This window comes from Acomys russatus, chromosome 6, assembly GCF_903995435.1.
Source record: "Acomys russatus chromosome 6, mAcoRus1.1, whole genome shotgun sequence".
NCBI classification, from domain to species: Eukaryota; Metazoa; Chordata; class Mammalia; order Rodentia; family Muridae; genus Acomys; species Acomys russatus.
Genome location: NC_067142.1, coordinates 47280782 through 47300340, shown reverse-complemented (window position 1 = coordinate 47300340; position 19559 = coordinate 47280782). Strand labels below are relative to the sequence as shown.

General features: G+C 44.7%; 1 protein-coding gene across 1 annotated transcript in view; it reads left to right on the top strand.

Moving 5' to 3' along the window:
* Hmcn1 (hemicentin 1) overlaps positions 1–19559 on the top strand; it is a 424838-nt gene that overhangs the window by 381936 nt on the left and 23343 nt on the right. The window contains 9 exon segments of the mRNA XM_051147547.1: positions 935–1105; positions 1252–1422; positions 4440–4589; positions 5160–5297; positions 6391–6512; positions 7254–7491; positions 13044–13106; positions 14247–14366; positions 14799–14933. Coding sequence (XP_051003504.1) covers positions 935–1105; positions 1252–1422; positions 4440–4589; positions 5160–5297; positions 6391–6512; positions 7254–7491; positions 13044–13106; positions 14247–14366; positions 14799–14933 — 1308 coding nt within the window.

The following is a 19559-nucleotide window of genomic DNA, read 5'->3' as shown; positions in this document are numbered from 1 at the left end:
ATCTGAACAGGGGGTCTTGGTTCTCTGCATGAATGGTCCTTGCTTGGTGCACCAGTTTGTGCAGACACCCCTGGGTCCAGATCCACAGGCCTTGATGATCTCCCTGTGGAGCTCCTGCTCCCTCCCCCAACTCTTCCCTACAACTCTCAGTGCTCTGCCCACAGTGCAGCTTCCAGACAGTTCTTCCCCATCCTCCACTGGGTGGAGTCTCTCAGAGGAGATCTATTTTGGGCTAATATCCACTTATAAGTGAGTATATACCATGTGTTTCTTTCTGGGTCTAGGTTACCTCACTCAGGATGATCATTTCTAGGTCCATTCATTTGCCTACAAATTTCAAGATTTCTTTGTTTGTAATAGCTGAATAGTATCCCATTGTGTAAATTTACCACAGTTTCTTTATCCATTCTTTGGTTGATGGACATCAAAGTTGTTTCCAGATTCTAGCTATTATGAATAAAGCTGCTATGGGCATAAGTGAGCAAATACCCTTGTTGTTTGGTGGAACATCTTCCAGGTATATGCCCAGGAGTGGTATAGCTGGGTCTTGAGGTAGCACTATCCCCAATTTTCTGAGAAAGCACCAGACTGATTTCTTAAAGTTATAGTATTTTGTTGCTTGTTCTTTGACCGTTAATTTAGGACACCAAAGTGATGTTTGGTTTTAGTGTGTTCTGAAGGTCACAGTCTCAGCTCATTGAGAGTAAGGGAATCCCACTGTTATTATATTATATAGTATTATTATTATTATGTTCTCTGGCTCTATTAAAAACATCACCTAAGTTACCTGCTTTGGAAAGACACCCATTTATTGATTTGTCATCTTTCTGTTTAGTCCTTGAAGGGTTTTCCTTGCTTTGGGGATGAATGTCATGGTTTCTTTTAGTTACCATTTTTAGAGCACTGTTTTATGTCAAATTATTTTATGCTGTAGCCCATGGTAACTGGAGCCCTTGGAGTGGCTGGGGGACTTGCAGCCGGACATGCAATGGAGGACAGATGCGGAGGTACCGCACATGTGATAATCCACATCCTTCCAATGGAGGAAGAGCCTGTGGGGGTCCAGATACCCAGATCCAGAGGTGCAACACTGACATGTGTCCTGGTGAGCTGCTCAATCCCCATCTGTGGGATGAGTGAGTCTTTTCAGTTAATGATCATTGTTGCAGCTGTCACTTGCATATCATGTGTATCCTAAGTGAAGATTTTAAAACAGATTCATTAATATCAAGCATTTCATTCTTGTTCCAGTGGATGGAAGTTGGGGGACATGGCATAGTTGGAGCCATTGTTCTGTCTCTTGTGGAGGAGGTGAAAGGTCTCGAAAGCGGCTGTGTGACAATCCAGTGCCATCTAAAACTGGCCGTTCCTGTCCAGGAGATACCACCCAGGTGTCCAGATGCAACACACAGGCATGTCCAGGTAATTAAGTGGCCCGCTTTGACAAGACCGTTGCTAGCCCAAGTTTAGAGTCTTCATGCAAATCAGAAAAATGCACCATTTGGAGACCACAATGAATAAAACAGTGCCATCTCTGAAAGCGAAAGTCATTTCTTAAAATGTGTCATTTCTTACAATTGAATTTTGGCCCTCTGTTTGCTCCTTTGGGGCTTCCTTGTGTCAGGGAACAAATTTCTAAAGATTATAGGAAGACCAACATTGACAGTTTCATATTGTTGAAATGGCAAGGTACTATTGGAGCTTACAAAGCTTTAAGTTTTCTTCAGAAATGAAATGTCCCTGAAAATCGAGAAGGCCCCATTTGACAGGGGGAGAATGATTAGTGTTGAGTGACTTTTACATATAAGTTGACAAAGCAAAAGACCAAGTATCTACTACTCAACTGTTAGCAAACCTGATGCTCTATGCGCAAATGGTCACAGAGCATTTTGAGACACCTTCCTGAAGCAAGAGACCAGTTCGGGCTTTAGATGATGTGTTTTATCATCCAGTTAGATGGACAATTTGAGCCACAGAGTCCGACAATTCTTCAAGGAACCCAGCCAGGCAGCCAAATTCAGGAAACATCTGTTCAGTACTGGGACGCAAGCTCCTCAGTTCAAACAGAAGCCACACTTGTTGGTAATCACAGAAAACTGAATTAGCAATCATGCCCACCATGTTCCTCTTTCTCCTGCTTAGGACCAAGGAAGGAGGAACTTATCATGTTCTATCTTTAATCAGATTGTTTTGGTATGAATTTTATGGTTCTGTCAATATTATAGTATAGTTCTCAAATTTTTTGCAAGTTAATTATTGTCTGATAGGTATGTGCAATAAAGAATGTTGTAGTTATAGGTCAAAACTGCTGAGACCCCCATCTCCAAAGGAAGTCATACATACATACATACATACAACACACACAAACACACAGACACACAGATTTAGACTGTATAGATGTCACATTTATGCTGGCAGCGATCTGCAACAAGGATTAGATCGTATTTTGTTTGTGAGATCTTTATTTTACAGGAAAAAAACAATCCATAAAAGAACACAGGTTTGTATTATTAACAATAATGGCCAGTTCTACAGTAGATATGTTTAGATTTTCTTTTTTCATTAATTTGTTTATTCACTTTACATCCCAATTGCAACCCTCTCCCTCCTCTCCTTCCAGTTCCCCCTTACATCTTCCCTTCCCTCTCCACCCTCCCTCCATATAAGGGGAGGGCCCCCATGTCTCCCAACCCATCATGGCACATCAAGTCACAACAGGACTATGCACATCCTCTCCCACTGAGGCTAGACAAGGCATCCCAGCTAGGGGAAAGGCCAACAGCAGGCAACAGAGTCAGAGACAGCCCTTGCTCCAGTTGTTAGGGGACCCACATCAAGACCAAACTACACATTACACATCTGATGCATATGTATAGGGAGCCTAAGTCAAGCTCATGCATGTTCTTTGGTTGGTGCTTTAGATTCCGTGAGCCCTCATAGGCCCAGGTAGTTGATGCTGTAAGTTTTCTTATGGTGTCTTGGCACCTCAGGTTCCCTCAATCTTTTGCCCCTCTCTTCCACAAGACTTCCTAAGCTCTGCATAATATTTGGTTTGGGTCTCTGCATCTGTTTCCATCACCCACTGGGTGAAGCCCCTCAGAGGACAGTTACACTAAGTTTCTGTCTGCAAGCATAGCAGAGTATCATTAATAGTGTCAGGAGCTGGTTCTCTCCCATAGGATAGGTCTCAAGTTGGGCCAGTCATTGGCTGTCCATTTCCCCAATCTCTGCTCTATCTTTATCCCTGCACATTTTGTAGTCAGGACAAATTTTGAATCAAAGGTTTTGTGGTCAGGTTAGTGCCCCCATGCCTCCACTGTAAGTCCCGCCTGGCTACAGGAGGTGGCCACTTCAGCTCCATAGCCCTTGCTGCTAGGAGTCTCAACTAGACTCATCCCTATAGACTCCTGGGAGCCTTCCAGGTCTCCAGTTCATCCCAGAGATGCCTTCCACCAATTTATAATCTCTCTCCCATCCCTCACTGCTCCTCACATCTAATCTCCCATTTTTCCCTCCCCATTCCCTCTCCTACCCAGTTCCATCCATGCATCCACCTCCGATATCTATTTTATTTCTCCTTCTGAGTGAGATTCAAGTATTCTCCCTTGAATATGTCTAATTTCTTTCCTTCTCTCTAACTTGGCAGCCTTGACCAGAATGTCCCCAAGCCTCTGCCTTAACCCCTGTCCTACTGTGTCGACTTGCATGTTGTTTTTCTACATTCTCCATACTTGCACGGTATTCTTCAGTGCTAACAGAATAGATTTTAAGTATGTCACTACAAAAACAGTAGGTATATGAGGTGATGAATATGCTAATCCTTTAATGTATACCTATTTTAAAACAACACATTATCCACATTTAATATACACAATTTTAAGTCATTGATTTAGGTGAATAAATAAGTCTCTATGCCAAAACATGTTTTGAAGCCAAGAAGATAATGTGTTACTAGACCTGTGATGATGGTAAAGCTACATTATTTCTCTTAACTTTGTCTGCCTAGCCTGCAAACTGTGTCTACTTAAAAGTACTGTCTAGTACTGATGCTAGGATCAAAAGAGTTAATGCGTATGAAGTGTTTACTGCCACAGACAACTTTCTCTGTAAACTCACTGTAGCCATGGTTTCATCATCATCAACAAACATATGCTATATTTAGGCAGTGAGAATGGACATACTGTATTCATTGGCTTATGAAACAGTTCTATGATGTGCACAGATCGGAAGGATACTAGATTTATGGGGATAATGGGTGTTATGTGAAAGTGGAATGTTTTAAAAGCCTATTAATTTCACTTTTAATTTTGGATGCCATAGGACTCTTTTGATGTCTGAGAAAAGATTTGTAGCATCTCTGTGCATTGGTTTTCCTTTCCCTCATGTAATGTTGATGGAATTGCTTCCTTATCCAGGAATGTTTTTTCTTCCCCCAATAGGTGGACCCCAGCGAGCCAGAGGAAGTGTTATTGGGAATATTAATGATATTGAATTTGGAATCGCTTTCCTTAATGCCTCAATAACAGATAGCCCTAACTCTGATACAAAAATAATACAGGCCAAGATTACCAATGTGCCTCGCAGTCTTGGTGAGTCACTTCATTCATGGAACTTTTAATAAATTTAGTTATTACACTTATTTAATTACTTGCTATGTATTTGTGTGTGTGAGTTCATGTCAACAGGAAAGCTTGTGAAAATCAGTTCACTCCTCCCACAATGTGGATCCCAGAAATTGAACTCGGGCCGTCAAGCTTAGCAGCAAGCACCTCAATTCATTGAGCCAACTCACCAGCCTTCATAAACTTATTTTTTAACATACATTAATTTTTATCTTACTATTTTTACCTAACAATTCTAAAGGATTAAAACTTAAGTCATTGATAATATGATATAATAATATGATGTAATACATTGTTTATCCTTATTCTAAAGAGAAAGGAACTGGTCAGAGAGAGGATCAAGCACATTCATGCATGTATGAAAATGCTATAATGAAAGTTAGTATTTTGTATAACTAATATATGCTGGGAAAAAAAGATACACAGACTCTTTGACTGTGTAATTAGTCAGCATTAGCATCTACCCTTGTGAGTAATATACTCTGACAATTGACTATAAATGTTTTGCTGTGTGACCGGTTTCTCTTTTTTCTTTAGGTCCAGCAATGAGAAAGATCATTTCTATCCTAAATCCCATTTACTGGACAACAGCAAAAGAAATAGGAGAAGCAGTCAATGGTTTTACCCTCACTAATGCAGTCTTCAAAAGAGAGACACAAGTGGAATTTGCAACTGGTTAGTGTCAAGTGAACATAGTGGTCTACTAGACAGATAGATACAAACAGACAGACAGACAGACAGACATAGAGGTGGATACCTATAAAGCTTGGTGACTAAGAAAATTATGGTGCATACTCCCACAAAAAGTTATTACAAGCTTTCAGTGCACTCTAACACACATAATATAAAAGCAGTTTTATATTTACTTGTCAGTAGATACTAGAGCAAAGTCTGTAAGGAACCATGTGTTCTCAAGCAGAGTAGTAATTTTTATGTCCCAGAGACTTCTTTTCCTTTGTGTGCCCTTTTTTTTTTCCTTTAAAGCTTAGAATTTAAAACATGAATAAGGAAGAAAGATAAGTCGTTCTTGTGATTAATTAAAGCCTTGTCCTTCACCATGAATCAACTTTACAGTGATTCTCTATCAAACAGATGGACACAAAGCCGAGCACACTAACACTTTCCGTTCTGCCTTTGCTCTGACCACCATACGTTAGCTCTTTGGGCTCTTCCTGTGTTAACAGAAGTTCTTACAATGCTCCATTTCAGCCTCCTTGGAGTGAGCCAGTCTCGGTGGGATTGACCTTTGACGACGAACAATGAAGGAGGGTTCCCCTTAACCAATGTTCAACCGGCACAGAGGACAGGGGGCCTGTTGATATCTATCCACATCTGAAGATGCCGTTTAAACACTGCTAAAGCTCTAGCAGAAACAAAAGCCCATAGCTAAGTGTGTGGGCATCACTGGTCGCTGGTACCTGGCCCATCTCACAAGCAATGGTTTTGTAGAAATGTTTGATTATTAGTTGTAAGTCTAAATTATGGAGCCTGCATAATCAACTGCTATACTTTTGCCACATAGAAAGAACTCTGGGAGACAATTTAACAAGCCTTTCTTAACTGGGAACCTTTGTGCTAACTTAGTTCTCTTACATATTTATTCATATTTGAAATGACACTATTGTATTAGATCAATCTTCTCCATGCTTCCGATAATAATAATAATAATAATAATAATAATAATAATAATAATAATAATAATAATAACAACAACAACAACAACAATCTGTTATCATTGCTGTGGAAATGAATACAATGTCATTCCCAGGAGAGGTCTTGCGGATGACACACGTGGCTCGGGGCTTGGATTCTGACGGTGCCTTGTTGCTTGATGTCATTCTAAATGGCTATGTCCTTCAGCTCCTGTCACCTGCTGAAGTCACTGTGAAGGTAATGGATTATAGGAACTTCATGGCCATCCCTGCAATGAGGAGGAGAACAGACCAAAAAAAAAAAAAAAAAAAAAAACACCACACACACACACACACACACACACACATACACACACAAACCTGTAGACAGAGCACAGAGATCTTAGGCTCTTACTGTTCACTCTGGAGATAAATTACTGCTCCCAGAAGGTTGTAAATAACCATCTGGTCTTTGGGAGCTGTTCGAGCTCTCTGAGTGGTTTTATTACCTAGTGCATCAGAGCCAGAATTACCACCCTGCTGAGTGAAGCCACTTGTGAAATTTTCTCCTGAAAAAGAAAATAGTGATTCCTACAGTAATTTTTATTGTGTACCTTCAAAAAAGAGGGGGAGAAAGAAAATGGAAGGCAAAACGATGTAATTGTGTTTTAATTTCAAAAACATTTTTAGCTAGAAAGAAATGAAAAAAAAAAAAAAAAACTTTGTGAGCTGAGTTCACAGAATGATGAAAACAGTCCTCACATGACTTGCTGTGTCCATGACCGACAACCTCAGTATCTTAATGACAATAAATTACAAGCTGATTGTAATGACAAAGATCAACCCAATAGTTACTTACAGAGCTTTGCTGTGCAGTTACAGCTCTCAGTAGGAACTCCCCTGTTGGTCTCTAAGGCTCTTTCTTCTCCTCACAGTACATCTCATAGCAAACTATGAAAAAAGCCAGGTGCCACGTTCACCCCCCAACCCTTTGCCTTAGGATTACACAGAGGACTACATTCAAACGGGACCTGGGCAGCTCTATGCCTACTCAACCCGGCTCTTCACCATCGATGGCATTAGTGTCCCCTACACATGGAACCACACCATTTTCTATGATCAGGCCTGGGGGAAGATGCCTTTCTTAGTAGAGACACTCCATGCGTCTTCTGTGGAGTCTGACTACAACCAACTGGAAGAGACCTTGGGTTTTAAAATCCACGCTTCAATTTCCAAAGGTAATGATTACAGAAAAATCCAAATAGCTGTGCTGCCATCTTGTTCTTTTTAAAAGGATAAAGACAGGTGCCTTGAAGCCGCTCAACATGAGAACATGAAGGGCTAGACCTAGCATGCTAGAGTTGGGGTTTCCACGTGGGCTATAGTCTTTGTTTTTGTTGTAGGTAAACCTATGCAAAGCTTGTTCAGTTGCATTTAGTTTATTGGGATGTCTCTTCATATTACCTGGCAGGGTTGTTGTTCTAGTCCATATTATTGGGGAATATATATATGATTTTTCTTTAGATAATAAAGTCCATTTTTGAATAATGTGTTTATTCAAAATTCTTCAAATATGATGCAAACTATGTCACAGCTTAAACTAATTAGAAATTTCCAGATTTTCAAAGGAGCTTTCTTTAAACGTTTTATTCTCTTTATTGAGTATATGGATGTTGTCACTCGGGATGGCCCAACTAGTATGGATCAAGCAGAGATAGAATACAGAGAAAATGAGAAAAGAAAAGAATTCATACTAATACATTTGTTTGTTGGTTGGTTTTGTTGGTTTTTTTGAGACAGGGTCTCTCTGTGTTAGCCTTGGCTGTCCTGGACTCACTTTGTAGACCAGGCTGGCCTCGAACTCACAGTGATCCACCAGCCTCTGCCTCCTGAGTGCTGGGATTAAAGGCGTGTGCCACCACGCCCAGACCCTTACTGATACATCTTAACAGCCACTTGGGGCTTAGTTAGATTAATGTGTCCATAAAATTTATCATCCACACCAAGACGCTTGTGAGCAAAGGGGCAGTATCGCATTGGAATTTCCCCGGGACTAATTAGAACATTTAGTCATCCTGGGTAAAAGTGGTTTGCAAAGCCTGTAGAACAATAGTTATGACACTATTGTTTCTTTTTCATGGATATTGTTGTATAATACAATGTTTCTGAATTGCTATCCTTTGTCTAAAAACAATTCCTCACCTCGATCCAAGTGGTCCCCTGTGCTGGGTGCTTGTTTGAAATGTCTGGTTCCCAGTGTTCCTTCTCAGTCTCCAAAGACAGGGAGCTCTATATTCTGTGGAGCTTTGAGGTTTCTTTTTCTTTCTCTTTCTTTCTTTCTATTCTTTCTTTCCTTCTTCTTTGTGTGTGTGTGTGTGTGTGTGTGTGTGTGTGTGTGTGTGTGTGTGATTTATTTTGTAACTCAATTGAGTAGTTCTTTTTCATTGTAAAGATATCTCCTTAAGCAGGTAGAATGTTTATTACGTTTTACTTTTCATGTGAGCTAAACTCAGCTCTCCTCTGCCACATAAGAGTAGTGGCAGACTACGAACATGGCTTATTCCTCACTCATTTCACTCAGCAGTTCCCACAATGCATGCATTGCGCTCAGTTGTTATGCTATAGCCCCAGTGCTTGAGATGGGTTGATTGCAAAGCTCGTGCTCACAAACTTTGTTGAGGAATGAATCATGTTGCAGCATCAAAAGGTTGGATGTACCTGGGAGGAACTAAAATGATTGCCAAAATGGCCATGTATACCTCTACATGTTAGGCTTAAATGTTAAATGTTGAGTCTAAGGCCATGTGAACATCTTTGTGTCCTTTCTGAGATCATTACTAAGCAATCTAGGTCCTAGAATATAGGTAAACATGTTTAAATACATATAAGTTTTATTGCAGCCCTTACATGTATGATTCTATTGATACACTGCAAGTTGCTTACCTGCGGTTTCTCAATCACCACCAGGGGGCGAGCTTGCATTCTTGGTTGTTTAACTTTTTATGCTCAAAATCTATCCTAACAGAAGAGGTTCCCCTCATATATAGGGGAGGGGAGTAAGAGGAAAATGGAAGGGAGGGATGAATGGGAAGATACAAGGGATGAGATAACAATTTAGATGTAATGTGAATAAATTAATAAAATATATTTTTTAAAAAATCTATCCTAACAACATAACAGAAATAGCCCAAGGTGACTATTCTAAAGGTTTCACCTAGTATTCTTTACTTGAGAATGAAAGGGAGCACATTTTTGATGTAATAATGACTGACAGGCAGTGCACACTGATAAAGCTTGTGTTTTCTACGCCGAGGGGATCATATGAAAATATTCATACTACTAAAAACAAGTTTATTTTCTTTTCCTTGACATTTATTATAGCGGCCTAAAATAGCTACAGTGTGTGTGTGTGTGTGTGTGTGTGGTGTGGTGTGTGTGTGTGTGTGTGTGGTATGTGTGTGGTGTGTGTGTGGTGTGTGTGTGTGTGGTGTGTGTGTGTGTGTGTGTGTGGTGTGTGTGTGTGGTGTGTGTGTGGTGTGTGTGTGTGTGTGTGTGTGTGTGGGGGTGTGTGTGTGTGTGTGTGTGGTGTGTGTGTATGTGTGGTGTGTGTGTGTGTGTGGTGTGTGTGTGTGTGTGGTGTGTGTGTATGTGTGGTGTGTGTGTGTGTGTGGTGTGTGTGTGTGTGTGGTGTGTGTGTGGTGTGTGTGTGGGTGTGTGTGGTGTGTGTGTGTGTGTGTGGTGTGTGTGTGTGTGTGTGTGTGGTGTGTGGGTGTGTGTGGTGTGTGTGTGTGTGTGTGTGTGGTGTGTGTGTGTGTGTGGTGTGTGTGTGTGTGTGGTGTGTGTGTGTGTGTGGTGTGTGTGTGTGGTGTGTGTGTGTGTGTGGTGTGTGTGTGTGTGTGGTGTGTGGTGTGTGTGTGGTGTGTGTGGTGTGTGTGTGTGTGTGTGTGTGTGTGTGGTGTGTGTGTGTGTGGTGTGTGTGGGTTGTGGTGGTGTGTGTGTGGCTGTGTGTGTGTGTGTGTGTGTTGTGTGGTGTGTGTGTGGTGTTGGTGTGTGTGTGTGTGGTGTGGTGTGTTGTGTGTGTGGTGGTGTGTGTGTGTGTGTGGTGTGTGTGTGGTGTGTGTGTGTGTGTGGTGTGTGTGTGTGTGTGTGTGGTGTGTATGTGCCACAGCACTCATGTAGCGGTTAGAGGGATAACTTGCAGGAATCAGTTCTTTCGTCCTACCACATCAGCCCCAGTATCAAACTCGGGTCTTCAAGCTTGCCAGCAAGCACCTTTACCGTGTTTTCAGTCCAGAGCTACATTTTAAATAAGTTCTCCAAATGATCTTTTTATTCATAAAGCTTGATAATTACTAGTCAGTGTTTTCATACCTAATATTTTAAGTGTGGATTAATTAAAATGACCCAAAGGAAAAATGCCATGTATCAATAAACTGAAATAGTGTGTTCCTACTGATAAAGTTATAGGGAATTTCATTTCAGGCTTTCACATTTTCTATTATTATAATATGGTATTATAATCATAAACAAATAATTTGTATTGTCTTCTCCTATCTTCATCTCCTAGTGAAAATCACAGCCACAATTCAAAATAATCTACTTTTACTGTAAAATAAAGAATGGGCGGCAGATGAGACGACCCAGTGGGTAATGGTACTTGGCACCAAGCCTGATAACCTGAAGATCCAAATGTGAAACAGGAGAGCCAACTTCTCCAAGTTGTCCTCTGACCTCCATGTGAGCGCTGTGTCCCACAGGCACCCATAACACATATAGACACAAATAAAAAGTTCAATAACAACGGGGCTAGGGCAACATCTCGGTGGATAGAGCGTTTTCTATACAAGCATGAGGACCGGAGTTTAGATGTCTAGAACCTACTTAAATGTTCAGCACAAAGGTACATGTCTGCCTCCCCAGCAGAGAAGACACAAGAGAGTCCGGGAGGCTTCCTGGCCAACTAATAGAGTAAAAATGGCAAGCTTCAGGTTCAGAGAGAGAGAGAGAGACAGAGACAGAGACAGAAAGACAGAGAGAGACAGAGAGAGAGACACAGAGAGAGAAAGAAAAAGAGAGAGAGAATATGGTGGCTAGCAGAGGTTGATGAAAGGCATCATAGCATCAACATTTGGATTCCACACACTCAGGCACAGACAAGTGTACCCACACACTCGTGTGTGCAAATGCATATATAAAGCACAGTACACACGGAAAGAAAAGAATAAATAAAAGAAATGATTAATAACAAAATATCATTTATAATATGTGAATCTTTGGATAAAGAAAACTAGTCATATGCCTAAACTTACCTCTAAAATCCTACTGTAATTCTTTGTTATCTTGTAAGTAAAATGAGCAATCTGGAAAAATCTGTTACATATTTAAATCATGAAAATGTTTACAATGAAGTACATACATTGAAAACGTCTATAATTGCAGCCTCCTCCTTACATCAAAGTCTTTCAGAGGAAGGAACAAACAGTCAAGACTTTTCTGCTCATTGCAGAATTGTAGAAGCCTTCTCCACTCACTGGGCTTTTCTTTAAAAAACAAAAAAAAAGAAAAATTCCCACTAGAAGCTCCCTATAATAGGCCGGGCTGACCTCAAACAGACCATCGTCCTCCTGTGCCCTCTCAGGGCCTAGGATTGCAGGCATGTGCCACCACACCCAGCTCCAAGCACTGAGCTTTAATAGTCCTCTTTATCATGGTGGCATACAAGGAGTCTCTCCCTGCAAAATTCCCCAAATGCTATCTAATGAAAAATATCTCCCAATTAAATTTTTAAAATGCAAAGCCTCTAAATGATAATAGTGTGTTATGTTTCTATGACATGACTTTTTTCATCCCCAACATTAGCCTACGGACACACTGGTTAAGCTTAAAGAACACAGCAATAGATGAACAACTGGACATCACTTGTAAACACCAATTAGCGCATGAAAGTCAATGAGACTTTCATCATTAAGCCTGCCCACACTAGCTTTTGCCCTCCAGCAGCTTATAAATTGTTACTCTCAGACTCCTCGTATGAAATCTAAGTATCATGGCAGCAGTAAGGATGTCACGTAGTTTGAATAAAATGGAGCAGACGGGAGCCATCGGGTAGGATGTGCCCAGGATGCTTTGGTTCCATCCACCTTTATTCCCACTCCCGCCCCTATGCCTCTATCCCCGTGAACAGCCTCAGAAAAGATCCTTTCAGGCACCTATTCCTAACGTCAGCTTCAAGTTTCTTCTAGCTCAACCTGCCCGTTGTCCTTGCTTCATTTGCTCAGAGCAGGAAAACAGTCGCGCATAGAAATTTGGCCAAGATTCTCCGCATCGCAAGTGATGAAGACCCAGAAAAAAAAAACAAACTGGGCACTTCGACTAGAATGTTGGTTTTCCACTGAGACAAAGATTTCAGTTGCTTGCACATAGTATCCTTCCTCTTTCAATGAAAGTGTGCCAGTGCCTAGCACGCAGTATACACCTGTACCTGTGGCGGGCACACGCAGTTATCTTGGGTTTCTCTATATCTATAACAGAATAACGTGTTTTGTTTCCTTTTTATTGCGGTATCTAACTTAAACAGAAAGCATGTTTCCAGTGTCAGCTTACCAACAGTCTCTAGACTAATTCTTTTAACTCTTGGTTGAAAAAACACAGTTTCCCCTTTCTTGTTTGTTCTCAATACTGTACTTTTATTGTTTCTTCTTTGACATGTTTTCTCAGGGAAGGCTGTACTGGGATAAAAAGGGCCAGTGTTCTAACAGACCAATTAACTGTGATTTCCTCTCTTCGGCAGGAGATCGCAGTAACCAGTGCCCCTCTGGCTTCACCTTAGACTCTGTTGGACCCTTTTGTGCTGGTGAGTATAGGAATCGATGAAGTATTTTTATTTCATTATAATGTCAGCAATAGTTATTTCTCCTTTACATTAATTTATTTAGTATGAGAGTAGGCAGACCATGGCTCATGACAAAGGGGAAAAAAAAAAAACCAATGTTATAAGAGGTAGTTGTCTCCCCCTGCCATTTGATACTACGGATCAAACTTAGGTCAGCAGGCTTGACAGCAAGCACGTTTACCTGCTGATCCATCTCTCTGGCTCGACTAATAAATATCTCTTAATGGACTTCTGTCACCATTCGCCTAGGCATTTAATCATCACAGCTGCCTACAAATGTCCCATTTGATAGCTAGGTAAGAGAAGTTAAATAAACTCCTTAAGACCACCTTGTATCAAATGGCAGACAACGTTCGAGGTTAAGTGGGATGACAAAGCCCACGTGCCTTCAATTTGGCCACAGTCTGGTGCGACCAAGTACCGAATAAAGTGAACAGAGACAATTCATCTCTCTCCACTGGCGCTATGGCTGTGAGCTGTCGGGGATCCAACATGAACTTGTCTAACCACAGAACTGCTCCATCGTGGGACAGAACAAGATAGTGGACCCATAAGTCACCATGGGTCCAGCTTTGTCCCACCAGGAATTCTTGCAAAAGACTCCCACGCAGCAAGCCACAGCTTAGTAAATGGCCTAGGATTTCATGTTGGCACGCGGAGCGCTGCTCTTCCACTGACCTGCGTAATGTTTAGACTGTACTCAAGTCTGAGCTGTGGCAGCAATGGCCTTGGTGACTAAGATCATTCCCTTAATCTCTGCTCTCCAGATTTGTCATGCAAGAAGAGAACAGCCTCTTAAAAATTCTGTCTTTGGAGAACAAGTTGCAACTGCATTCAGAGCACAGAAAATATTGATGTATTTTAGCTATCGTTTCTGTTTTAAAACAAAATCTAAACATGTATTCACCATCAACAATAACCTTGAGATTTCAAGTTAATTTCCCCATAGTAATTCCACTCTGTGTCACTTAGGATATTCTTATGTTATATTTGATCCAACTCCTAGGCATCTAGAAGTGGTTATTTTCATAGACTTTAACAGCACCTAAGGAGGGATCAGGAGGTTTGCACACTGACCGGCCATTTTGCTTCTTCTCCCAGATGAAGATGAGTGCGCAGCAGGGAACCCCTGCTCCCACACCTGCCACAATGCCATAGGAGCCTATTACTGCTCCTGTCCCAAAGGCCTCACCATAGCAGCGGATGGAAGAACCTGCCAAGGTAGTAACAAAGCTAAATCCAATGACCAAGAGAACCTTACTAAGAAAAACATGGTAGGCCAGTCTTCTTTCAGAATGCTCTGCTCACAGCTTTGCAACAAACAGGAAAGTCCTCACTGTGTTGAGACAGAAAAAGAGTATTGGCCAGCCATCACCTTTAAAGGGGCACTCAGAAACTAGGGGTGTCTGGGATAGCTCACTGAAGGTCTCCTGATTTATAAGTACTCTAATACCATGATTGGCTTATGAATTACATCGCATCATGCTGCTGTGAACTTTCTAACTCACTTTAAATGACTCGAACAAAAAATTCAGTCTTTCTTACTCTTTGGTATTTTCAAATATCGTCTGGTTTCTAACCCCTGTGTCACAGCAAGTTCTTAAGTTAGCTGTGTTTCCAACTCCCCTCAGTTCTATGGCTCTTCTGTTGTAGACATCGATGAGTGTGCTTTGGGTGGACATATCTGTCATGCTGGTCAGGACTGTGACAATACCATCGGGTCCTATCGCTGTGTGGTCCATTGTGGAGCAGGCTTCCGGAGAACCTCTGACGGGCTTAGCTGTCAAGGTATGATGTGTGTGTGTGTGTGTGTGTGTGTGTGTGTGTGTGTGTGTGTGCACGCGTGCACGTCTGTGCACATGTGTGTACATGTGTGTGCATGTGTTTGTGTGTTATGCAAAAATATGGATTTGTGTGCTCATATGTGTTTGGGTATATAATGTGGTTGTGCACATGTGCATACATGCGTGTGAAACCTAGTGGTTGACCTTGGGTGTCTTTCTCAATTGCTTAACACTGTTTTGTTTTGTTTTTTTACTGAGGCAAGGTCTTTCAAAGAATTTGAGCTCACTAATTTAGTTGATATATCTAGCTGGCTATCCCTAAGGATCCTGTCTCTACCCCCCACAACACAACACCCACACACACACACACCACACCACACCACATACACCCAGCACACAACACACACACACATCACACCACACCACACCCACCCACACCACACCACACCCACCCACACCTATCCAGCTTTTATGTAAGCACTGAGGATTCAAACTGTAGTCCTCGTGATTATTACAAGCCCTTTATCCACTGAGCGATCCTTCTAACCCCAAGAGTTAGACTTTGCATTTTCTTTCTTTCCTTGTAATTATAATTTATTCACATTGCATCCCAACTGTAATCCCCTAGCTCTTGTCTTCCTGTTCCCACCCTCACTCGCTCTTCTGCCCTATTCCCCTACCCTAGACCTCTGACAGGTGGAGTCTTCCTCACTATCAAGTCTCATCTGGATTGCCTGCACCCCTTTCCTCTGTGTTCCCACAGGGCCTCTCAGCCAAGGGGCAGTGATCAAATCGAGGCACCAGAGTTCCTGTCAGAGGCAATCCCCTGCTCCCACCCCGACCCTTCCCCACATGGAGAATGAGCTGTCCATTGGCTAGAGGGGGTCTAGGTTCTCTGCTTGCAGTGTCCTTGGTTGGTGCATCAGTTTGTGCAAGGCTCCCTGAGTCCAGATCCACCAGCCTTGATAGTCTCCTTGTGGAGCTCCTGACAACACACTCCATCCTCCATGCCCCCACCCCATCCCCTGTCCTTCCATCCCCCTACAATTTGCAGTGTTTTGCCCAGCATTCAGCTGTGAGTCCCAGTATCTGTCCTGGTCTCCTGCTGGGTGGAGTCTCTTTTTGAATCTTTGAAACTTTTAAGGAAACAGATAACAGATGAAAGAGAAAGAACCAGGACCTATAAGGCTAGTGGGACTCTGCTATTTCAGAAGTTAAACATGGACAGTCACGGTGTACATGCTTTGTAAGTGAAGTTGACTGGCAGGTTCTTTTGGAAATCTGATGCTTCGTAGCTGTTGATAGTATCTGTAGCACAGTAGTTTTGAATAGCATTTGCTTCTTACCATTTGGGAGAGCAGAGTATACAACACAATCTAATAGTCTCCATTCCACAACACCCAAGACTCAATGCAGACTGTGATGCTCTTATATTATTTTAATAGACATTTTGTTTTTAAATCAGTGTGAAGTTTAAATAAAAACTTAGCCAAAAGACTGGAGAGATGGTTCAGCTGTTGGGAGCACCTACAGCTCTTTCAGAGAATCTGACTTTGGGTCCCAGCCCCAATGTACAGCAGTTCACAACTCCTGAAACTCCAGCTGCAGGGGCATCTGATGGTTCTGGTCTCCTTGAGCACTCACATGCATGTACCCCCACATGCAGCCGTGCACTCATAAACATGAGTGAAAATTAAAGTGAATCTTGTTTTAATCAACAGAAAGTCGAGTTTTACAAGTTTCTGATTCCCTCTTCACTTACCCACACGCCTGTACTACCAGCATCCCTACACGCCCACACTACCAGCATCCCTACACGCCTGTACTACCAGCATCCCTACACGCCCACACTACCAGCATCCCTACACGCCCACACTACCAGCATCCCTACACGCCCACACTACCAGCATCCCTACACGCCCACACTACCAGCATCCCTACACGCCCGCACTAGCAGCATCCGTACACGCCCACACTACCAGCCTCCCTACACGCCCACACTACCAGCCTCCCTACACGCCCACACTACCAGCCTCCCTACACCGCCCCACTACCAGCCTCCCTACACGCCCACACTACCAGCATCCCTACACGCCCACACTAGCAGCATCCCTACACGCCCACACTACCAGCATCCCTACACCGCCCACTAGCAGCATCCCTACACGCCCGCACTACCAGCATCCCTACACGCCCGCACTACCAGCATCCCTACACGCCCGCACTACCAGCATCCCTACACGCCCACACTACCAGCATCCCTACACGCCCACACTAGCAGCATCCCTACACGCCCACACTAGCAGCATCCCTACACGCCCACACTACCAGCATCCCTACACGCCCACACTACCAGCCTCCCTACACGCCCACACTACCAGCCTCCCTACACGCCCACACTACCAGCATCCCTACACGCCCACACTAGCAGCATCCCTACACGCCCGCACTACCAGCATCCCTACACGCCCGCACTACCAGCATCCCTACACGCCCGCACTAGCAGCATCCCTACACGCCCACACTACCAGCATCCCTACACGCCCACACTACCAGCATCCCTACACGCCCACACTAGCAGCATCCCTACACGCCCACACTAGCAGCATCCCTACACGCCCACACTAGCAGCATCCCTACACGCCCACACTACCAGCATCCCTACACGCCCACACTACCAGCATCCCTACACGCCCGCACTACCAGCATCCCTACACGCCCGCACTACCAGCATCCCTACGCCCACTACCAGCATCCCTACACACCCACACTACCAGCATCCCTACACGCCTGTACTACCAGCATCCCTACACGCCCACACTACCAGCATCCCTACACGCCACACCAGCATCCCTACACGCCCACTACCAGCATCCCTACACGCCCGCACTACCAGCATCCCTACACGCCCGCACTACCAGCATCCCTACACGCCCACACTACCAGCTCCCCCTACACGCGCCCACTACCAGCATCCCACACGCCCCCTACCAGCATCCCTACACGCCCTACCACATCCCTACCCCCACACTACCAGCATCCCTACACGCCCACACTACCAGCATCCCTACACGCCCACACTAGCAGCATCCCTACACTCCCACACTACCAGCCTCCCTACACGCCCACACTACCAGCATCCCTACACGCCTGTACTACCAGCATCCCTACACGCCCACACTACCAGCATCCCTACACGCCCACACTACCAGCATCCCTACACGCCCACACTACCAGCATCCCTACACGCCCACACTACCAGCATCCCTACACGCCCGCACTAGCAGCCTCCGTACACGCCCACACTACCAGCCTCCCTACACGCCCACACTACCAGCCCTCCCTACACCCCACACACTACCAGCCTCCCTACACGCCCACACTACCAGCCTCCCTACACGCCCACACTACCAGCATCCCTACACGCCCACACTACCAGCATCCCTACACGCCCACACTACCAGCATCCCTACACGCCCACACTAGCAGCATCCCTACACGCCCGCACTACCAGCATCCCTACACGCCCGCACTACCAGCATCCCTACACGCCCGCACTACCAGCATCCCTACACGCCCGCACTACCAGCATCCCTACACGCCCACACTAGCAGCATCCCTACACGCCCACACTAGCAGCATCCCTACACGCCCACACTAGCAGCATCCCTACCTCCACACTACCAGCCTCCCTACACCCCACACTAGCAGCATCCCTACACTCCCCACTACCAGCCTCCCTACACGCCCACACTACCAGCATCCCTACACGCCCCACACTAGCAGCATCCCTACACCCCACAAGCTCCAGCCTACACGCCGCCTACACCGCATCCCTACACGGCCCACTACCAGCATCCCTACACGCCCCGCACTACCAGCATCCCTACACGCCCGCACTACCAGCATCCCTACACGCCTGTACTACCAGCATCCCTACACGCCCCACTACCAGCATCCTACACGCCCGCACTAGCAATCCCCTACACGCCCACACACTACCAGCATCCCTACACGCCCACACTACAGCATCCCTACACACCCACACTACCAGCATCCCTACACGCCCGCACTAGCAGCATCCCTACACGCCCACACTACCAGCATCACTACACGCCCACACTACCAGCATCCCTACACGCCCACACTACCAGCATCACTACACGCCCACACTACCAGCATCCCTACACGCCCACACTAGCAGCATCCCTACACGCCCACACTACCAGCATCCCTACACGCCCACACTACCAGCATCCCTACACGCCCGCACTACCAGCATCCCTACACGCCCGCACTACCAGCATCCCTACACGCCCACACTACCAGCATCCCTACACGCCCACACTACCAGCATCCCTACACGCCCACACTACCAGCATCCCTACACGCCCACACTACCAGCATCCCTACACGCCCACACTACCAGCATCCCTACACGCCCACACTACCAGCATCCCTACACGCCCACACTACCAGCATCCCTACACGCCCACACTACCAGCATCCCTACACGCCCACACTGCCAGCATCCCTACACGCCCACACTGCCAGCATCCCTACACGCCCACACTACCAGCATCCCTACACGCCCACACTACCAGCATTCCTACACGCCCACACTACCAGC